We start from the raw sequence: 23196 nt of genomic DNA on the forward strand, positions 1-23196 counted from the left end.
CTTTCTAATCTAAAGGTAGGGTGAGGGGGCCACGGGAATTCTCTCTGAGCTGCCCCATCTCCTGGCTGAGGGCACTAGCACTTGAGTATCTTGACCACCCCCCAACCCTACGTGACCCTAAGGTGTTGTTTTAGTGGCCCTCACCTGACCAGCCCACCTTCTGCAGCACAGGCCGATGGCCAACTGTCTCAGAGTGGGCTGCTCCTGGGTGGAGTCACCCCTGTCCCTGCAGGGTCTGTGCCTCTACTTTGGAAATCCAGTGTTGTCAACGCACCCAGAGGTGTTCAGGCCCTGGAGGCCTGATCTAAAAAAGAGCAAATCCACAGGAGACAGATTAATAACGAAGGATGCAAGTAATTTTAATTTATATTAGAGCTACACCTGGCCTGACACGCAGGCTGGTCTGCTGTGGAAACCACATTATGGTGTCAGGTTTCTGTATTTTTTGTTCAATATGTTTATAAAGTTAGAGCATGGGAATGAGAGGCAGCTCTGGGAGCTAATGCACAGGGCAGTGTGATCGGTCAACCAGTAGAATCAGCATTTCATGGCAACTAGTTAGAAATGAAATTCTGGACTCCTACCCACTCCAGCCGCAGGCCTAGAAACTCTGAGACCGGTGCCCAACAGTCCGTATTTTAACAAGCACTCCAGGAGAGCATGATGCACACTGAAGTTTGAATACTGACTTACAGAAACTCTTCTAAAAAACTCGGACCAGCTGTCAAAAATTAGAGCACTTTTCCCTGAACAAAGCTTAATACTAGCATCTTCCTCTCCAATCCATTTTCCAGACTCTTTCTGTTTGCCTTGGACATTAACTCTTACTTTATGAGATCACAACTTATCAATTTATAAGAAATTTATAATCCTTAATATATTGGTCTTACCCCTGCTGAGACCCAAGGGATGCGCTTCCTGTCTTCAGCACAAGCTTGCAAACTGTCTTAAGGTCAGGTTACTTCAACAAGGATTTCCACAATAAACAATGCCATATATTGATTTGACTTCTCGTTACCTTAAAGTAACACTTCCTAACCTTGCCCCAAATTCTACGGGTGCACCTTACTTGGAGAAGGTATCAGTTTACTTATTATATTGATTGACCACACTTTTGCTTGGATCAAATACATGGGCAAATCATTTTCTCCCTCCCTCCCAAGAGAAAAATACTAAGAAAAGAAACAAAAACAAAGCATACACACAAAGAAACAAAACTGCAGAGTAATTTCTAGTGGGAAGAATTTCCGGGCTTGCTGGACAAAGAATGAGATGATTGGGAAATGCAGAAAAGATAGAAAATAAAAGTTAAATATTCAGTGATTAACTGGTTTTCCAGAGCAAGGCTCGGTGGGTTGCAGATGAGGAAAATAGGTCCTAGATTGAGTCGTTTATTCAAGATGCCTCAGGGCCTGAATTAGTGATGGATTTGCTCTTGCTGCAGAGGATCCCCAGCTGGTGGCTGATGCGCACGTGAAGACTGGGCGTGGCAAAGAGGGCTTCAGAGCACTCTATGGAGGATGCTGGGAAGGTGGGCCCCAGGGAAGGACGAGGAGACCCAGGGTCCCCAAAGGGAGGTTTGGGGAGGGAGGTGGGGCTTTTTTTTTTTAAGGAAATAAAATTTTCCCGAGGTCTTTCTATTTGTTCTGGAAAACTAATAAAGTTTAAAAACCCTTATCGATCCCTCCCACCCCCCCTGGCTTTTCCCGGGCAAAATGTATAGTCACTTTGGGTCCATTAGATGTGTTCAAACGGCAAATCAAGTGCATACACTTGAGATTACCCAGCAATGACTGACCTTCTTCCCCCAAAGCTTCGAAGTTTCCTGCGCGTTTCCTTTATTAGCTCCCTGACTGGATTGCCCCAGCACCCCGGAGAGGGGTTAGGGTCCCACCGTGCCGGCCCTGCGCGTGGCCCGCGCCGCTCGGCCCAGGCCCGAGGGTCGCCTCCGCCCGACGGGAGTCCGTCTGGAGGGCCCCGCGGCGCATGAGGCCCAGCGTCGACTACCGCGGCCCAGGAGGGGGCGGGCACACCGCTCCCCCCGGGAGACCCCCGCGGCCGCCGGGGCGGGTGGGCGCAGAAGGCCGCGGGCCGCGGGCGTGCGGTCCTTCGAGCTGCAGGGGGCGCTGTGCGCGCCCTCGGGCAGGGCCGCGAGCGCAGCTCTTGTTTAAAGGGCCGGCGGGGCACGTGGCTCGGACGCAGCCCGCGGCCGCCCGGCAGTAGCTCCGAGGCTGGGCGGCTCAGCTCCGCCTCCGCCGCCGCGCAGCGCCGCGCCGGGCCCGACAAACCGGGCCTGAGGAGAGCCGCCCGGAGAAGGACGCGGGTAGCCATGGCCGAAGAGGCGCCTGCCCCGGTAAGCGCCCCCGCGCGGACGCCCAGCCCGGCCAGGCCGCCGACTCCACCGCCGCGTGGTCCCGCGCGGGTCTCGGTCGGGCGGCCCGAGCGGCCCGCGCGCCGCCTCCGCCCAGGCCCGCGCTTCGGGCCCTCTCGTGCCGTCTGGCCGCCCTCGTCCGCCTCGTCCGAGCGGCCGGGCGGCCCAAACGCGAGGCCGGGCGCGGCGGGCGGACGGCCCCGACGTCGGGGGACAGGCCGGGCTTTCTAGTTACACTTAAGATGACAAGCCCTCGTCTTTGAACCGAATGGCTGTTTCCCCGCCCCGTCCATTGTCTCACTGGAGGTCCGGCGGCCCCGGAGGCAGGCAGCGGGGCAGGGGCGCCGGCCCCATTCGGTTCTGACGACCGAAGTCTGGGGCTCGGGGCGGGGAGCGGTCCGAAGTCGCCCACCTAGTAGAGGCCAGAGCCTGACGCCCACCAGGGGCTCCGGAGTTACACCCCCATTAAGGTGCCCAAGTGTTCTTCTGACACCTAAGAGGTGTTGAGTGCTGTTTACTGGCGGGATTGTAGGTGTGGTGCTTTTGTTGTTTGTTTGTTTTTAAGATTAGTTTAGCAGATGTTACAATGTTGGCTGATAATGTGCAGTGTGTCCAATTCGGAGAAAATAATCTGTCCTTTTTTGACATACTCGAAAAACATTTGTAAAGAGCTTAATAAACGGTATCTATTATTAATACATCTTAATAAAGTGTTTGAAGCCGTGATCTTTCTGGATGCTGATTATTGTGGATGATTTTTAAGGAGGAACTTTTCTCTCCTCTTTAACCAGTGAGTTTGGTGTGTGCTTTTTTTAAGGGTCCTCAGAGTGCAAGGGAGAAGAGGATGGGAGTTCTTGGGGATTATGGCCCCCAGGAAGGCCTTTCTGTAGGGGGACAAGTGACCTTTTCAGCTCCCACTTAGCCCAGGGCCACTTTCTCAGTACTCTTTCTGACCATTCTTATCCACCCGCCCCTTTTCCTCTGCTGTCTTGTAGCACCTGAGATCCCAAGAAACTCCTCAAACAGGACAGATTTGCCCTCAACTTTCGATAGCCCATGGTATCACACTGTTATTTAATTTATTATGACTATTTTTGTACAAAATTTTTCTCCAGGAGAAGGAAGAGCCACATATTTTTTTTCTGCATCCCCATTGCTCCTTTACTATGACAGATGTTCAGTAATTGTTATTGAATGAATGTGTTGTTTAATTGTTTAGTCAGTCGCTCATTCAGTAGGCATTTATTGAGCGTCTTCTATGAATGAGGCAGTCTTTTAGAAGCTTACGTCATCATGGAGCTTATGTTCTCATGGGGGAAGCAAACCATAACACAGGCATACACATGGCACGATCATAGATTATTAGTGCTGTGCAGGAAGGGACTAGCAGGGGGCCTATGTTCGATGTGTCCATTGGCGAAGGTCTCTTTGAGGCAGTGTTTAAGCTGGAGCCTTATACGCGAGGGAGCCAGGCGTACAGAGAGGTGTGGGAAGAGCTAACAGAAAGGTGGAGGAGAGAGCTGGGTGCATCACAGGAATCCAAGGAGACCAGGGTAGCTGGAGTGTAGTTGATACCCAGGAGGATATAAGGTCAGGGAGGTAGGCTGGGATACGATAAGAAGTTTAGGTTTTATTCTGGGTACACAGGAAGCTGTTGATCGGGGACTAAAATGATCTAGTCTGTGTATTTAAAAGATTACTGATCACCCTGTGGAAAGTGTACTGTGGGGGGAGAAGGGCGAACTGGGGAAACCAGCTGGGCAGGATTGCAGTGGTTTGGGGGAAAGATGATTGGGATTTTGACTAGTCATGGCAGAGAAGGAGAAAAGAGGATGGATTTGAGATAGTTTCAGAAGTTACACGGATAGGACTTGATGGTGATTTGACCATGAGGATGAGTGCAGTGAAGGGATGAAGTGTCAATTCGCCTTTCCAACAAAGCTTTCAGCGAGATGAACTGGGACTGAGACCTTGTCATCAGGCACCAAGGTAAGCTGAGGCACTGCAGGAGCTCTTTTCCGAGATGCTGAAGGACATTGTAATGAAAGAGGTGGAGGACAAAGGCCATGTGAACTGCTGCATCCCTGAGCCAGAGCCACCATCGTCATCATCCCCCTCATGATCAACAACACAGGGCTCACATTTATTGAGTATTTGCCATGTGCTGGACATTGTTAAGCGCTATTTACAAAGATTGCACCGTCAATTCTCACGATCCTATCACGTAGGCACTGTTACTACTCCCATTTCATGGATGTGGGATTGAAGTTGAAATGCTTAACAAACCTTGCCAAAGGCAGCCAGCTCGCGAGTAGTGGAGCTGCCAGCTGCACTCCGGTGGTTTGACTGCAGAACTTCTGAGTTTCGGAGGAGGAGACTGAGACCCGGAAAGGAAGTCACCTGTGTGAGGCCACAGATGCTTTCCCGCTTTGGCCATGCCTTTCCTCCTGTTCCCACTTGCTAACACCCTGGTCCAGCCAGTGTTTCCTGTCCTAGAGGCTGGATGTCCCCCCTCCCCATCCCCGGCTGCCTGACTGGTCCTCAGGATCCCAGATGGGGCTTCACCTGGTCAGGTGCCATTCTGAGGTTTCTTTTAGAGATGGACATTTTGACTGGATAATTCTGATAACATCTCTCTTTTCTCTTGTGGACAGGCTCCAGAGAGGGACAAGCAAACAGGGGATGAAAGGCCTTTGACGCCTTCTCCATCACCCCAGCTGGCTGCTGAGAAGAGCTCATACCTCTACTCCACGGAGATCACGCTGTGGACGGTGGTGGCCGCCATCCAGGCGTTGGAGAAGAAAGTGGATTCCTGCCTGGCCCGCCTGCTGACTCTGGAGGGGCGGACAGGGAAGGCCGAAAAGAAGCTGGCCGACTGCGAGAAGACGGCCGTGGAGTTGGGGAACCAGCTGGAGGGCAAGTGGGCAGTGCTGGGGACCCTGCTGCAGGAGTACGGGCTGCTGCAGAGGCGGCTGGAGAACGTGGAGAACCTGCTGAGGAACAGGAACTTCTGGATCCTGCGGCTGCCCCCGGGCAGCAAGGGCGAGGCCCCCAAGGTAAGCCCTGGGTGCCGGGGGTGGGACAGCCCGTGCCCGTCAGCGTGCGGGTGAGCGTGCGTGACACTGTGGTTCCAGGTGCCCGTGACCTTTGATGATGTGGCCGTGTATTTCTCTGAGCCAGAGTGGGGCAAACTGGATGAGTGGCAGAAGGAGCTGTACAAGCACGTGATGCGGGGCAACTACGAGACGCTGGTCTCCCTGGGTAAGGCTGTGTAGGCGGCGCTCTGGGCCTCGGTGCACAGATGGGTCTCCTGCGGTCTGGGTCTTGGCTTTGGCTTCTGTTCCTCTGGGGGTCTCTGCATCTCTGTGGGCAACTGCATGGTGGGTGTGCAGTCCTGACCCAGCTGCCTCTGTTCTGTGTGCAGATTATGCCATCTCCAAACCGGACATCCTCACCCGGATGGAGAGGGGAGAGGAGCCTTGCCCTGAAGGCCCGAGGGGCCGGGAGGAGGGGAGTGACAGAGAGGAAGCACGCCCAAGGATGCTGGGCGCTGGTGAGTGGGGGCAAGATGGGGGCGTAGCTGGGGACAGACCATTCATGTCCCCAGCCTCCTGCGCTTCCGAGCTGTGAGGCCAGGACGGAGCGCAGGCCCTTAACCCAGGGTGGGCCACGCCCTAGCCCCCTTCACCCGTTTCACCTACCTCCACCCCTCACCTCTGACAACCGCCAATCTGTTCTCTGTATCTATGACCTCATTTTTCTGTCTTTGTTTTTAATAGATTCCACATATGAGTGAGATCACACAATGCTTGTCTTTCTCTGACTTATTTCACGTAGCATAATGTCGTCAGGGTTGTCGCCAGTGACAAGATTTCATTCTTTTTTGTGGCTGAATAATATTCCATTGTATGTATATGTGACATTTTCTTTATGCATTCATTGATCAGTGGACACTTCAGTTGTTTCCATATCTTGGCTATTGTATATAAATAGTGCTGCCGTGAGCATCAGGGTGCAGATATCTTTTTGAGTTAGTGTTTCTGTTTTCTTTGAAAGAATACCTAGAAGTGGGGTTGCTGGATCATATGGTAGTTCTATTTTTAGTTTTTTGAGGAACCCCTATACTGTTTTCCATAGTGGCTGCACCAATTTACATTCCCACCAACAGGGTACAAGTGTTCCCTTTTCTCCACATCCTTGTCATTTCTTGTCTTTTTGATAATAGCCATTCTAACAGATGTGAGGTGGTATCTCATTGTGGTTTTGATTTGCATTTCCCTGATGGTTAGTGATGTTGAGCATCTTTTCATGTGCCGGTTGCCTGTCTGTATGTCTTCTTTGGAAGAATGTCCATTCAGATCTTCTGTCCGTTTTGTAATTGGATTTTTGTTGCTGTTGAGTTGTGTGCGTTCTTTATATATTTTGGATGTTAACTACCCTTATCAGATGTAGGACTTGCAAATATTTTCTCGCATTCAGTAGGTTGCATTTTCACTTTGTTGATGGTTTCCTTTGCTGTGCAGAAGCTTTTTAGTTTGATGTATTCTCTCTTGTTTATATTTGCTTTTGGTGTCAAATCCAAAAAGTCCTTGCCAAGACTGATGTCAAAGAGCTTACCGCCTGTGTTTTCTACTAGGAGCCTATGGCTTCAGGTCTTACCCAGTTGCCTTTCTTTTTCTGATGGTGAGCCTTATCCTTCTGTTATAAAGTTCCCCGTCAACTTTTCACCTAATGATTTTATTAGCCATTGAAGATTGTTGCCTGGATTCATTATTTTATTAGGGGTTGCAAAATGGTGAAATTTGGTCATTACTTTTGTACCTAATAGCTGAAATTCTTTTTTTTTTTTTTTTTTTGGTACGCGGGCCTCTCACTGTTGTGGCCTCTCCCGTTGCGGACCACAGGCTCCGGACGTGCAGGCTCAGCGGCCATAGCTTACGGGCCCAGCCGCTCCGCGGCATGTGGGATCTTCCCAGACTGGGGCACGAACCCGCATCCCCTGCATCGGCAGGCGGACTCTCAACCACTGCGCCACCAGGGAAGCCCTGAAATTCTTTTATAAAGAATAATTTCCCTAACTCTTTTAGTTACCTTGAAATATCATCTGTACAGAAAAGGCAGGATAGGTGCTTAATTCTTTCCCTTCATCAGTTTTTAGAATGAAGAGTTGCTTCCTTAGACGCCTCCAAAGGTGACCAATACTTGGGCTTTTCTTTCTTTTTTTTTTATTATTATTATGACTTCATAGATTGTTGAGTATTTTATACATGCAGTCCTTTGCAGCCATTATTTTCATGCTTAAGTTGTCCCATTTTTAGCTCTTAGGAGCCCCTTCAAGTTGGCCTATAGGTCATTTTGATGTAACTTTGATGGAGTTCAGACACTGTAAGATGTTCTAGTTTCATCTTGTACATTTCCTTCCCCAGACCTGGAATAAGAGTTTCTCCAAGAAGTTTTATTTCTTTCAATAAGGAATGGTATTCAGAGACTGCAGTATGAGTTCTAGTAGTTGCTAATTTTTGGCATTACTTCTAGGCCTTCTCAGAAAATATGTATTTTTGAGAAGAAAAAAATCATGAGTTCGTAATGATATTTAGAATTCAAATTTAATGTCCTTTGATTTTATACTTGTATGTCACTTTTACATGGACATCTTAAATTCCTCACTATATTAGCATAATTACTTATTTGCATTATTTTGTATCCAAACCTTAATATTTCATTATCCTATAATATCTTATTTGGAATAATAATAACTTGGAAATAATTTCAAATAATTGAGTCTGTATTACTACTAACAATTACACTTCTAATTGAAATTTGAGATTTCTTTGCAGCTCTTTTTGTCATCTGAATGCATATTTCATTCAGGACTTAATAGACAAAATAATGCCTTTTAAAGTTGCTTGAAATAATTATTTTCTCTATGTGGTTATGCCACCAACTTGATATACAGTTAAGTTTTTTTTGTTTCTGCTTAATTTTACTTATTTATTTTTATTTATTTATTTAATTTACTTATTTTTGGCTGCGTTGGGTCTTCATTGCTGCATGCGGGCTTTCTCTAGTTGCAACGAGCAGGGGCTACTCTTCATCGCGGTGCACAGGCTTCTCATTGCGGGGGTTTCTCATTACAGTAGCTTCTCTTGTTGCGGAGCACGGGCTCTAGGCACGCGGGCTTCAGTAGTTGTGACACACGGGTTTAGTTGCTCCGCAGCATGTGGGATCTTCCCGGACCAGGGCTTGAACCCGTGTCCCCTGCAGGCAGATTCGTAACCACTGTGCCACCAGGGAAGCCCCTGCTTAATTTTAGGTTTTTAGCGATGGCTCTTTTTAATTCTAATTTAATTTAACTTTTTGAACATGTAAGACATGGTTGCAAAGTCAAAATGATTTAACAGGATACACTCAGGGAGGTCTTATTTCCACCCTTATCCCCTCCCTCTCCCTATAGATAACCATTTTTATTAACTTCTCGTTTATACTCCAGTGTTTCCTTTTGAAAATATCACTAATACATAGATACCTTTGTATTCCCCCATACTATTTGTCTTCGAAATACCTCATAGCAGTATGTAGAGATCTTCCTAATTTTTTGTGTGAATATGGACTGTTCCATGGTGTGATGTACCATAGTTTATTTAACCAGTCTTCACTGATGGATTATTTGGGGAATAGCCAGTATATTGCTGATATAAATAATGCTGTAGGGAATATCTTGTGCATAAATCAGTTCATATTTTTGTCAGTGTATCTTTGGGATAGGATCCCAGAAGCTGGACTGCTGGGTCAAAGGTAAATGAATATGCAATTTTTAAAGAATTTATCACCAAATCCCCCTCCATAGGGGTTGTATCATTTACATTCCCATCAGCATTGTGAAAGAGGGCCTCTTTCCCCACAGCCTTGCCACTAGAGAATGTGGTCAGACTTGTCGGATTTTTGTCTGCATAATAGGTAAGTACTTCAGTGTAGTTTAAAAAAATAGATTTATTAGAAATAATTCACTCATTTAAAGTATACAATTCAGTGCTTTCTATCATACTCATAGATAAGTGCAGCCAACACCACAGTCAATTTTATAACATTTTTGTCACCTCAAAAACAAGCTCTGTGTCTTTCAGCTATCACCCTGACCCCCTTTCCAGCCCCCCAGCCATACGCAACAACAAATCTGCTTTCTGACTCTGTAGATTTGCCTATTCTCGACATGTCATGTAAGTGGAATCACGTAGTATGGGGTCTTTGGTGTCTGTCTTCTTTCACTTAGCATAATGTATTCAAGGTTCATCTATATTGAGCTGTGTATTAGCACTTTATTTTTTTTTCTTATTTTAGTCAAATACATATAAAATTTACCATATTAACTGTTTTTAAGTATACAGTTCAGTGATATTAAATACATTTACCATGTTGTGCCATCATCACCACCATTCATCTCTTTTATTCTTTTACTGAAATTCTGTACCCATCAAACAATAACACTCCCCCCCTTTCTCAGTCCCTGGCAGCCACAGTTCTACTTTCTGTCTCCCTGAATTTGAGTACTCTAAGTAGTTCATATAAGTGGAATCGTACACTCTTTTTATTTTTTTGTGGCTGGCTTATTTCACTTAGCACAGTATCATCAAGGTTCATCTATGTTGTAGCACATGTCAGAATTTCCTTTATTAAGGCTTTTATTATATTGAGGTAGTTTCCTTGTATTCTTAGTTTTTTGAGTAGTTTTTTTATAAAAGGGTGTTGAATTTTGTCAAATGTTTTTTCTGCATCAGCCGAGATGATCATGTGGGGCTTTCCCCCCTTCATTCTCTTAATGTGGTGTATTCCATTGATCCAGTTTCATATGTAGAACCATCCTTGCATTCCAGGAATAAACTCCACTTGGTTATGACATTTGATCCTTTTAATATGCTGCTGAATTCGGTTTGCTAGCATTTTGTTCATATTGGGATATTGGTCTGTAGTTTTCTTGTAGTGTCTGTCTGGCCATGGTAACAGTGTAGCTTTGTTTGTTTATGGCCATTTTAATTTTTTATTCTGTGAAATATTCATGTCTTTTCCCGTAGGAAGCTTTTTTTAAAAAGTAAATTTATTTTATTTATTTATTTTTGGCTGCGTTGGGTCTTCTCTTCTCCAGTTGTGGCGAGTGGGGCTACTCTTCGTTGTGGTGTGCGGGCCTCTCACTGCAGTGGCTTCTCTCATTGCCAAGCACGGGCTGTTGGCATGTGGGCTCTGGAATGCAGGTTCAGTAGTTGTGGCTCACAGGCCCAGTTGCTCCGCGGCATGTGGGATCCTCCCGGACCAGGGCTCGAATCCTCGAATCCGTGTCCCCTGCATTGGTAGGCGGACTCTCAACCACTGCACCACCAGGCAAGCGCCCTCCCCTAGGAAGCTTTTTAAAAATGCATACTTCCTAGGCGCACCCAGAACTAACTGATGAGAATCTTGGGGGTGCTCCCCAGGGGATCTTTATATACCAGCCTGGTGGAGGACCTGGGATTGGGAACTACTGTTGAACTGTTCTGAGCCAGGAGTCCTTAAAAAGCCAGACCTTTGGTCCTACTGTGTCATGACCTGTGTGGTACTATCGGATAACTTAACATGCTATATATACCATTTCCTTTTCTCAGATATGGAGGCTTTAGTCTAGAATCTAGTTACTAGACGATCAGTAAAGTTCACTTAATTGTCATACCCTGTGTTTGACCTGATGCTCCAGGTGACTGCGTTTAGCCACTCCCCAGAGGCTCCTGGGAGACCTCTGCGTTGCCCGTAGTGTCACTGATTTGCATTCCCCAGGCCTTCCTCCATACCCAGAGCACACCTCCAGCCCAGTCAGCCCTGCCCAGAAGGAGCCAAAAGAAGGTCAGGCCTCCAAGCACCAGCAAGACTCAGAAACAAGAGTAACCCCACCCGAAACGAGCACCGGTGAGTGAGCGCTGGGCAGCCGTGTGAACAGGACCAGACAAGCGGTACTGAGCATAAGTGCTGCAGCTCGAGGCGGGGAGAGGTGGCTGGGGGCCGGGCCGCGCCGGGCAAGGCTGGACAGGTTTCCTGGAAAAGGGGCCCCTGAGACGGGCCTTAGAGGTAGATTTTGCTGGGAACATAGGGTATTTTCAGTGGGAGGAAACAGTCTAAGCAAAGGTATGGGTTACTTAGGTATGTTGGGGGCCAGGTACACTGATCGGGCTGGAGTGAGGGGAAGGGCACAGGAGGGGGACATTGGGTCTCTTCAGGGTTCTTAAGACAATCCCGTTAATGGGGCAGTACGTGCCGTATGCCTAGCAGAGTGCCAGCATGTGTGCTCCTCAGTGAGTGTCCTCTTCTGAAGACCGGTGAAGCTCCAGTCACCGCTTCCAGTGTTCTCTGCTTTCGTTTAAAGGAAATTTTTGCCCATCCTGTCACAAAAATGGAGTATATTCGGGGGGCATTTAGCATAGCACTTGGCAGGTAACCCAGAGCCTTGTTTTCTGTCTCCAGACTGCTCTGTACTGGCTTGGCGTCCCCCTCCTGCCGGCCCGACCGTTCAGTCTCTGGGTTGCTTTCTATCCAGTTACTTCTGTGCATCTTCCCCACTGAATATGGGCCCCTGCAGTTGGAGGTGACACCCCATCCCCGCTTCCCTGTGTCCATCCTTCCCAGCCAGTGTGTAAGAGGACTGGGACCTTCTCATTGTCCTTTTGCTCTGTTGCAAACCCGGTGCTGTGCCCTGGGGCCTCCCCAAACCCTCTGTCCTTTTGAGGCCCATCAGGGTGACCCCCAGATGCAGAGGGAGTTGTTAGCACCACCTGCATGGGAATTGGGGGTGTGGTCTTCCCCGGTCTCCGCCCACCTCTGAGCAGAGGCTGTGGGGTGGGGCACCTGCCACCCTTGGGACGGAACCCGGTGCTCCCTCTTCCTGGGCCTCAGGCACTTGAGCGTGTCCTGGACCTGCTAGGGAATGGCTGGGTCTCCCTGTGGGAGCCTGCTGTTGGGAAAGGCCCTCATGGGACTCTCTCTCACAGGATCACTAGCCAGCACTAGCGTTTTGTCCTCGGTTAAACGGGAGGAAGAATCTTCAGACGGGGAGTCACCCACCTCCCCTCCCGGGGACATCCTGCCCGGCATGGGGCCAGGTGAGTGAAGGGAAGAGGCCCCGTGGCCACAGCAGAGCCTCGGAGGAACTCGGGGGCTCTTTGGGAGTGGGTAGGGGTTGCATGATGGACCTGGTAAGGGGTTTCCTCTTGAGGGCTCCCTCCCTCACCCCCCAAGTATTACTTCCCTGGGGCTCTGGGGACCCAGATCACCTATGGTCCTGTTCCTCCCCCATCGTGGTCTGGTCTGGCTGGAAAGGTGCTGCTTAAAACAAGCTGTGTGCCACCAGGTGTGGCCTCCTCACAGCCACCCTGTGAAGTGGCCCAGCCCACAGCCTCTCGCGTCTTGCAGCTGGAGTCTGGAGGCCTGTGATTTAAATTTAGCTCTTCCTGCTTAGAGTCTGTGTGTTTTCTATAAACCGGGCTTACCTCCTGATAAGCAGGAAGAAAGAAAGCAATTATTGCCTATTTTGGCCCAATAGAAAGGGATCCAGCTGTCCTCCCATTCCATCCTGGTACCTGCTTCGGTGGGAGGCAAGCATGAGATCTGGGCCCACCTTGGGGTTGTGGTGTGGCTGCAGATGAAGAGATCTGGGAGCCTTGGCCTTCACAGAGAAGAGGGCCTGAGACCCTCACTAATTTCTAAGCCCAAGACCACCATGGGGGCCTCTTCAATGCAACAAGGTTTTACTCAAAGTTTACATGATTCTTAGACTCTTAACGGTTCTGTAGCTGGAGGACTAAATTAAAAACAGTGGGTCATTTCTGACGGAAATAAAGTCCTGCCGTGAGTTAATCTGTGAGGATGACTGGGCGAGCGGTGAGCAGAGAACCCAAGGTCTTGCTGTCGGGTGCTGCCCTGGAGGTTCACCAGTTAAGGGCTCTCTTCCTCAGTGGCCTCCCGGCTTGCGGTTTAAGCTCAGGCTTCAGCAAGAATAGAAATCACTCTTGTCTTGGACCTTGGAAGTTGCCTGCTGAGGGCTGTACGTTTTCATTCTAATAGGCAGCGGACAGGGTTCTCTGTCACCATTGAGCAGACCGTGCGGTCTAGCAGCTGAGGCTGCCGGATCCTGGGGGATGGTTGGCTGGCTCCAGAGGAAAGCAGAGGTGGCCAGCAGCTGGAGGAGGTGGGAGAATGCCGGGTTCCAGGCAGGGCTCTGCGGCCAGGACCGGCCTCCTCAGCGCCAGGGGCCCCTGGAGCTGCTGCTGAGACCACCTGTCGCTGCCTGAGTCCCACCTCAGAGTCAAGTGTGACCCACACTGAGGCCCAGCCGGGAAGCCCAGGACTCGTGCCTGCTTTCTGTCAGGGCAGGTGGTGGATGCTCGGTGTGGATTTGTTACTTGGCTGCATAGCTCTGAGGGGGGCTAAGTCACCCACCACCTCCAGGCCCGAAGCCTCTTACCTAGTCTGGGGGCAGTGGTGGCCCGCAGGGCTCATCGTCATTCACAGATCAGAACTAAAGTCGTCAGAACTCTTTGGGCGTCCCGCATGGTCAGCATGCCGCAGGGCACAGGACGTAGGCCTCCCTTTGTCTGCCTTTCATTTTCCCACCCATCTGCTTCCCCGGTCTGACCCCTGACCCCAGCTCCTGGGTTTGCAGCAGTGTTTCCTTGCTCTGGCCGGGAGCGCTGGGAGGAGGAGGGGCCCGGGGAAGGCTGGGGGGTGGGGGCGGGGCTGGTGTGGCTGGAGCACGCCGCCGGGAGGCCAGGACTGGGTCTGTGGCCCGGGTGGGGGCCGGCGGTGTGGTCCGCTTGAAATCAACGCAGACTCCATTTGCCAGGTGGTGGCGGTGTGGTCATCAAGACGGAAGCACGATCTGAGGACGAGATGATGCCTGCGCAGCTCTACGTGGGGGAGTCCCCGAGCCAGCCAGAGTGTAGACTCCCCAAAGCGCCCAGGAGCAGGACCGGGGGTTCTGGCCGGCTTCACTCGGGGGCGGCGCCCAGGGTGCGGGCAGGGGACCCTCTGCCACCGGGGGCACCGGGGAAGGGGGGCGAGCCGCCTCGCGTCCTCCCCCGCCGGCGAGAGCGGGCCTTCCCCTGCCCTGACTGCGGACAGAGCTTCCGCTTGAAGATCAACCTGATCATTCACCAACGGACCCACGCGGAGGAGGAGCAGCGCGCGGAGGCCCGGGGCGGCTCGGCATCCGGGTCCGGGGGACGTGCCCAGCCCGCGCTGGAGCCGGGGGAGGTGGTGGTGCCCGGCCCCGTCATCCGCTGGCTCCCAGCGGGGCCCGAGGGCCGCCGCTGCTTCGTGGGGCGGAGGCCGGCGGCCGCCAAGGTGTACCACTGCAGCGAGTGCCTGCGCTTCTTCCAGCAGCGGAAGAGCCTGCTGCTCCACCAGCGCCTGCACACCGGCGACAGCCAGGGCTGGCCCGCCTGCCCCTACTGCGGCAAGGCCTTCCGCCGGCCCTCGGACCTCTTCCGGCACCAGCGCATCCACACGGGCGAGCGGCCCTACCCGTGCCCCGAGTGCGGCCGCGCCTTCAACCGCAACCACCACCTGGCGGTCCACATGCAGACGCACGCGCGCGGCCAGGGCGGCCCGCACGTTCCGGCTCCCTCCGCCCGCCTGGGCAGCCCGCCGCTGGCCCGGCCCAGCCCCTCCGAGGAGGGCTGACCGGGCAGGAGCGTGCGGGGCACCCCCTGCTCCAGGACCACCTCAACACCGGCGGAGCCCTTCCACTTGTGCCTGATGCTGGTTCCTCCTTCTGCGATGGCTTTGGAGAGATCTTTTTACATGGGAAGCAGTGGCCTTTTTGATGACAGTGTATGCGTGCCAGATGCCTCCGTTTCCTAAGTTTGTCACTCTACTGCCTTTTCTACATTCCTGACTTACACAGGGGCCACTAGGGCTTAGGGGATGCCAAGCTTTGGTGGGGGCCTTTGACGGGTACCGTGGACAGGCAACAGGACCAGAGGCCATGGCCTTTCTAGTAGGGGGTGTTCGAGACCCGGAGAGCCTGTGGTTTGATTTTATACACAGAGGTCTTGGCCTTCTGTCAACACGAGAAACAGCAGAGTGGACAGACAGCCTGAAGAATAGGCACTGGAAATTTGAGTTTTCTACTGTTACTTTGAAACTTTTTTTTATGGAGATTTTCGAAGTGCTTTTGTAAGTATTGTGTGTGGTTGTAAAGGGGACCAAGAACTCCTGAGGGGCAGGGGTTATTCTGCCACCTCCTTGTGTGTGGGGATGGCAGCGGGACTGTCCAGACCAGCCTGGGAATGCCTGTTGATGGGGGTGCCTTGGCTGCTGCCCTGGAAACCAGGTGTCTTCCCAGGTGTGTGTTCCTTGGCCTAGACTGATTCCCAGTATTCCTGGTCCTTTCCCCAGTGGGTGTTCACATCCATGATTGACTTTGGTAATCAGCTGAGGGCGGGGAACTGCAGCCTGGAGTGGATGACATTTCCCCCAAGGTCTCAGTGTTCATGCTCCATGGACTGGACCCCACCTGACACCTGGGGGGTGGGAGAGGTCAGGTGCAGAGCGGGCCCAGGAAGTTCCTCCCGAGAGGAAGATCCTGGTCTGAGGGAGGCTGGTCAGCCCACGTGGACTGTGGGGTTGCCAGGCCTGATGTGTCACGTTAAAGGAGGGGGTTGTCTTCTAGAACTTGGGGCTCATGGCAGAGTTAGGCCAGGAGATCTAGGTGAATCTTTTAACCACCTCCATCCTCATGTTACTTGTCTGTCGAAGGTGGTAATGACCCCAGTGCATCCTACCTCACCTTAGAGTTGTCAGAGTCATAATAGATTTAGAGGCAGTGGGACAAATAGGAAGCCTGATTTCGAACTTCCTTTCAAGTTCAGGGCCCCCTTTCTCTTTCATGTTGATCTCCAGCCCTCTTCCCAGTCAGAATCACTCAAGAAGGACCTTTATTTTCTGGAGTGAGTGGAAGGTCCCACGGGTGCAAAGTGAGGTAAGACTTTCCCTTTGACCTATATCCGCCTGGAGCCTTTTGTACCTCAGTGGAACAAATTCTTACCAAAGCAATGAGGTTCAAACTGTGGAGGTTCGGGCTATAGCATTGGGCCTCATGGAGAAGTCTTGATGGCAGCTAGCTTCTTGTGCCTCTTAAATCACACCACTTTGGGTGCTCCCTATAAACCAGCCCTTGGTCTGGTGATTTTGAAGCTGGAGTGATGGGTCCTCAGCTCTTCTGATTGTTGTCTTATTTATCTGGCACTATGTGAAGAGTCCAGTGTTCAGGCCTGGGTCCCTGGCTGTGCCACTTCCTCTTGCCCCCCTCTGACCCTCATACCTCTCCTAAAGTCCTGAACAGGGTTGGGGGCAGATGGAAACATTGCTGTCATCTCTGGGGCAAGAGTATACATGTCAGTGACTGCTCAGCCAAGCTCCTCTGGGCTTGGGAGAGGTGCCCCCCTCCCCTGCCGTAGATTCTGTTTGTCTGCTCTGGTATCCCCCAGCTCTTGCCAGGGCCCCGCAGTCAGGGCTGGGCTGTCAGCAAGTGCTCAGACAGGATGTGGTGCTAGTGAAGCTGCTGAGAGCTTAGCCCTCAGCTGCAAGAGCTAGTCTCAGGTGTTTCCTTGGAAGGCCTCAAGGCTCAGAGTTCCCAGGCTTTTCTAATGCTTAATGCCCTGTGTAAACACGCAAACTCTTAACAGAAGCAGTAATCACTGTGCAGTGGTGCTCCTCTTCTTCCAAAGCATTCAGTGTGCCGGGCTCCCGGCTAGGCCCTGTGAGTTTGCCTGGCACTCAATAGGTGTTCAAAGGACATTCTTTACACTAAAATGAGTCAGCGGAGGCTGCGTGACCTGGGAGGCTGGAGCCTGGTCTGACCCCAGTCTCACTCCCAGCTCTGGGTCTCGGGTTCCTCATTTGTAAAGCAAAGTTGGAGTTCTGGTGTTAAAAGGCCCGTAAGAACTGTGACGGTGATGAAACCTTGGCCCCATCAGTGCTCAATAAATATGTTGGACTCTGTACATGGACGTGACCTGGTTCCTGCTCTCTGGGAGTCCGCGGCGGTGCGGAAAGTCCCCGCGCGCCACGCGGGTGGGCTGCTCGGCCGAGCTCGGGTCCGCATTCACGCTTGAGTGCGGCCCTCGCGCCGGGCTCTCCCACGGAGCTGGCGCCCACCCCTGCCCCGCGCCCACAGAGCCTTGGCGCACGCCGCGGGGGCGGGGCCTCCGGGCCGGCCAATGGGGGGCAGGCTCCGGGCTGCCGGGGTCGCCCGCGCAAGGGGCGGGGGCGGAGCTTCCCGGTCTGGCCAATGGGGAGCCGCCTCCGGGCGGCGGGGTGGGGCCCAGCTCGTAGCTCGGGGCAGCGCTGCTGCTCGTCCGGGTCCTTTCTTTCCCGCGCGTCCAGAGCAGCCCGGCCCGACGGCCGCGAGAACACGAGAGAGCTTGCAGAGAGGCCGGGCGCTGGCCTGTGTGGGCCGCCCGGCGGCGGCGGCGGCGGCGGCGGCAGCGGCGGCGGCGACTCCCCCGCCCGGCCGGACAGTGCAGGGCCATGGCCGAGGCGGCCCGGCTCCGGTGAGGGCGGCACTCACAGAGGATGTCCTGCCCTCACCCCGCCCCTCCTGGAATTGGGGAGGCTCAGCCTGGGTAGCCACAATGTTTCCGAGGTTTCCGCCAGCCCTGACCTTCTGTGACCCGGCTCAGGGGCTCAGGGTGGGTGTGTGGGGCGGATGGGCTGTGACCATCCTCACTCCAGAGACACTCCAGGGCCCCCCTCCTGGACCTGTCTTTCAGCCCCCATGCCCTAAAATCATCTCAGGGAGACCGTGACCCCATTCTCATCCCTTTCCCAAGCTAAGATCAGTGCTATTGTCTGGTGACCTTATTTCCACTCCAGTCTAGGCCCTTGGCTTCCTCCCGTCAGCAGTCTCGCCTCTGGCTGTGAGGGTCGTGTAAAGCTCTTCTAGATGTGAACTCTGATTCCTATCAGGATGTATTTGGGTGTCTGCTCACTCTTTTCTGAAATTGCCCAGGGTGTCCCTCCTACTGCTGCTAGGAGGGGGTCTGCGTCATAGAGGACTTCTGGTTAGTGGCTCAGGCTCAAGTTTGAGGCCATCCCTGGCCTGCGTGACGAGCTATCAAGATGAGATTTTTCTATGTCTCTGAAGGCAGAGGAGTCATCTCCTGGTGGACATAACTTTGAGATGGTTTTAGATACATTTCTGGATGCCAGATTTGTGACAGGGCACTATGGCGAGATAAGCTGTTTTGTCCCTAATCTGTGGAAGTGGGGTCTGCCCCCTCTAGGCTACACTTTATGCCGGTCAGAGACCAGACTCAGAGGTGGAACAGTTATGCTGTGAAGGAAGGAAGGGACAAGTGTGTGGTGGCCAGTCCCTAGCACGTGTGGGACACTTGGCTGAGTGCTTTTATGGAGAAGGTGTTGGGGGGACCTCAGGTGCACAGAATTGGATTAATCACAGTCTTTGGTTTATAAGCATTATGATCATTGGTCCACAGCCTTTATATTTGTTTCAGTGATGTAATACGTGCCAATATAATGCTCCCTGAGTGCTTTTCCGTACCTACAGTGCATTTCAGTCTCGCAAAATGCACAGGATTCAAATGGCAGGATAGGTGTTGAGTCAAGTTCTAGCAGAGTTCCATTTCCAGGAACGTTTCCATTAAATGTCAGTTGTCCCCACTGAGGCATTCATGAATTTCTTATTACTTCTAGTAATACACGGTACACTTTCCACTTCCCGTGGCAGGATATTCTTTGAAATATTTCTTTCTTCTGACTTCTCTTAAATGCTGGCTTTTGACTTTCTCTGGCTCCATCACCTGGCAGCTAGGACCTGGCCTCCTAGTGTGGAGACAACCCTGAAGCTGGTTGACAAGGCACCTGGGTCACGGGGACCTGATATCTCAGGCAGGTTAGGAGGTCACGTACTAGTAAATGTCAGGGTGGAAGTGCCGTAGAAATCACATCACCAAGGCCAGAACAACAGGGCCTCGCTCACCTCTGTGCCCAGGAATGCGGGCAGTAGGTTTGCTCTAGAACACCCAGGAACTGAAATAGCAATCTGTCTGTACATTGGTCCCCTGAGAAATTTTCTGGATCTCACTCACTTCCTTTTTCCTGCTGGGCTGTGTTCTTGGGTGAAGTGGTTGGTTAAATAATTGACTAAGTTTATACCACTATTATGTGGTAGGGCTGGGATTCAAATTTCTTATACTGACTGTCCATTTATGATGGTAATGCTTTGCCATACCATTTACCATTACCCCTGGGTCTTGGTTCAAGATTCTTCCCACAGGAGCTCTATGGGGTCAGTGTCTGCTGTCTTTGACAGTCTGCCGGGTGGGGTCTGTTTGGAGGTCTGACCAGTGAGGCCTTCTAGCACCTGGAAGAAGTTCCCCCTTATTCCAGGGGATCCTGACATTTCCGTAGCTGGGAATGGCTCTGGGCCCCTTTCCTGGTGGCTGACGCACCTCCCTGTGTCTAGTTGCAGGCATGGCACGTGGGGACTGACCTCCAACGAGAGGCCCAGATCCAGTCTGCAGAGATTTCCCTTCTGGCCATCTTGGCTGCCATTCAGGCTGTGGGGAAGGTGGAACGCCGGGCCCATCCGACTTCAGAGCCTGGAGAGGTGAACAGAGACAGCTGAGAAGAAGCTGGCCGACTGTGAGAAGATGGCTGTGGAGATAAAGAGTCCGCTGGAGGGCAATTTGGGACCCTGCTGCAGGAGCTCGGGATGCTGCAGAGGTGGCTGGAGAACATGGAGGGTCTCTGAGGAACAGGCAGCAAGGGGAGCCCCGCAAGGTACAGGAATTGGGTGTGGGTGGAGAGGGCCTGCTTGGATTCAGTGGGGTCCTCAGACTCATAGTGGAGGGAAGCCTGGTGGCTGCCAAGGCCTGACCTCTTGGTGCTTAATGCTAGTCACCAGTTGACTTTAAAGGGCTTGAAAAACCTCAGGAGGAAGGTGTGACACGGCAGAGATGTCTGCTGTGGCGGATGGCGTGGAGTTGGTTGGGGAGTGTGTGGCTGTGCAGCAGTGGTGTGCCTGCTACTCCAGGAAGACCTCTGAGCATGAACTCAAGTAGGGGAACTCACAGGACGTGTGTGTGCACTCAGGAGAGGGGATGAGAACCTAGGAGCCCTGGTCTTGAGTCCTTTTAGCCACTGGCCTCTGCCCTTTATCTGAAGTAAACATGATGGAGATGCTTTTGCGGTTGCCCAGTGGTTTGGCCAGTGGTGCCTTGTGGTTTGGGGCGAGAAAAGAGGAGACTGGAGCTGGTTTTAGCTGTTCTCTGAAATGGCCGGTGACTCACGCTGGCGCAGGTGACCTGCACTTCTAGGTGTGGGCGACTGCAGAAGATGGGGCCACGTGCTTCTTAGAGTCGGAGTGGGGCAGCCTGGGAGACAGGCAGAGGAGCTCTGCGAGCACGTCGTGAAGGTGAGCCCGGGTAAGGGGCCAGCCCGGGCGACTTCCAAGCCTGAAGTCCTTGGAATAAAATCCTTTATTGAATCAAATGAGCCTCTAGGATCTGAGAGCTGGAAGCACTTTGAGATAATTTGACTGGCCCTCTGTCTTCAGGCAGGTAGAAGGTATCCTTGATTCTCGTTTTTAGTTTTTATGAAATGAAATGCAGGGAGGTTAGCTGTCTTGCCCGAGGTCTCACGGAGGCTAAATATGAACTGGCCTCTGCTCCGCACTGTCTGCCCTTCATGTAGCACCAGAGGCAGCTCTTACACACGCATCTTCTCACTTGCTGGCGAGCTAGGGCCTCTCGTTATCTGTATTTGCAGCCCTCGGGCTCACCGAGCTGTACTCTGCACACTGTGAGTACCCCAGAACAACTACTGAATGAAGGATTCTTTGTGGGCCCCAGGCCCAAAAAAGGAGGTTCAGTCCTGGAGTATTAAGTTCTTCAGGCTGTGGATTAAGAATAGGTGTGCATGAGCATACGTTCTTGTGTAAGACACAATTAGATCTAAGTTTTCCAAGCTACCCCGCCCCCATTCCATCCCAGCTTGCACACCCGGATTCTCCCACTGCTTTGAGCAGGTAAGCAGCTGGCTTGTGTCCACTCTCCCCTCCTAAGGGGGCTGAGGCCCAGAACAAATGACTTACTTGCCTTCACCTGGCCGCCAAGGTTCCTCTTCGGGAAGGGCGTCCAGCATGCTGTGAGGCTATGGGGAGAGGGAAGATGTGGCCTCATGGGAGGCGGGGAGTATGTGGAAGCGGGGACGGCGGGAGGCCTGCAGAGTGGACGGTGCACCCAGCGAAGAGCTGACTTTCAGGCATGCCTGTCTCCCCCTCCCGGACCTGTTTCCCCGTCTGTCGAATGAGGTGGCTGGGCTGTGACTTCGGGCTCCTCCTGTCTCTCTTGGATTCCACTTCTCTCCTTGTGAGGGCAGCGGGATGTGCCTCCCAGCTTCGGTCACCTGCACTGCCGGCCGGGGAGCCTGGGAGCACTTGTGCTCCGCCTGAGACACGGCACTTTTCTCCCGCACATCAGGAGGAGGGGCAGATCCTGCGCCAGACCCCTGGCTGCGGCGCGTTCTCCCTTCCAGGCTTGCAGAGCTGAGCCCCGTCACCTCGCTTACGGCACACGGGCCCGTTTTCCTCCCTCATAGACTGTGCCGCCACCGAGCCTGAGCTGCAGAGGTGGGAGGGGAGGCCCTCGGAGCCTGGCCTCCCACCTTTGCCTGCTGAGGGCAGCCTGGTGTCAGGGGTCCGTGTTTCTGGAGAAACAGAGGGAGAGGAGAGTGGCATGAGCTGCTCGATGTCACACAGCTGACGGTTAGGGCAGGCCCAGGTGTTCTGGTGCCCAGGGAGCGCCTGTGCCACTTGCTGCACACATATCACTGTGGCCTGAGATGGCCCTGGGAGCTTGGGGGAGTGGCAGAGGGCAGACCAGACACCCAGTCCTGAGACTGAGAAGGTTGTCGTAGAGCAGGCAGAGTCCTGAGGGCAGACATGGGCGGGAAGGTGGCCTCCTTCTGAGACCTTCTCTGACCAGTATCTGCCCCCGCGTCTCTCAGCACCTGCTCTCAGGTGCCCTTCACTGTGCACTCCAGCTCCTTCTTCCTTCTGTCTTCTCCTTGGCTTCGGTCTCCTTGTGGGAAGGCACTGAGTCTTTCTGGAATGTCCCCAGCACCTAACACAGTGCCTGGCACGTGTGTAAATAACAAATAATGAGTGATTATTAAATGAATGATGAACCAAATAGGAGCTCAGTTTTCTTTATCTTTCAAATAATAGCACTGGATCTGATATGCAGTTTTCAAAGCTTTTTAAAGGCAAGGAACCCTTTATTTAAATGACAGCTAGAAACAATGCAGGGCAAAGTGGGACTACCCTGGTTGAAGCAGGGGACAGGAACCCAGGAGCCCTGTTCTCTCAGGACATAAGGAATCATGCCAAGACACCTGTTCCTTGCTTTCTAGACTCTGACATTTTATTTAGGAAGAAAGCCTTGCCTTTGAAGCAGGTCCTTCGAGTAGGTAAATTAAGTTACCATGAGCTCAGAGCTGGGAAGAAGGTAGGTATTGACCAGGGTATTGAGTGGCTGGCATGTAAGACTGGTGCTAAAAGTGGCATTTTCAGACTCCCGCCGGGACGGGGCACGACAGCAGGACAAAAGAAGCAGCGAGTGAGGGGCTGGCAGGCAGGGTTGCTCTTGTGGTTTCTGACCTGTCTCTGTGAATGCCGTTACTGCAGGAACCTGGGAGTTGCTTCCTCCTCTGTGGGGCAGGGAGTGAGCTGGGCCAGCCCCGCAGTCAGCCTGTAGCCACCAGGGCTGGGCCCCTACAGCAGACGT

The 23196-nt window shown here is 52.5% G+C and overlaps 1 protein-coding gene across 1 annotated transcript; it reads left to right on the forward strand.

Annotated features, from left to right (window-relative positions):
- The first annotated feature begins 2329 nt into the window (after positions 1 to 2329).
- On the forward strand, positions 2330 to 15067 carry ZNF783 (zinc finger protein 783). Its single transcript, XM_065884339.1, has 6 exons — positions 2330 to 2353; positions 5026 to 5427; positions 5506 to 5632; positions 5796 to 5924; positions 11174 to 11302; positions 14229 to 15067. Exons 1-6 carry the CDS (start codon positions 2330 to 2332, stop codon positions 15065 to 15067), a joined length of 1650 nt encoding a protein of 549 aa, XP_065740411.1.
- The last annotated feature ends 8129 nt before the right edge of the window (positions 15068 to 23196 follow it).

This window comes from Phocoena phocoena, chromosome 9 (assembly GCF_963924675.1).
Source record: "Phocoena phocoena chromosome 9, mPhoPho1.1, whole genome shotgun sequence".
NCBI classification, from domain to species: Eukaryota; Metazoa; Chordata; class Mammalia; order Artiodactyla; family Phocoenidae; genus Phocoena; species Phocoena phocoena.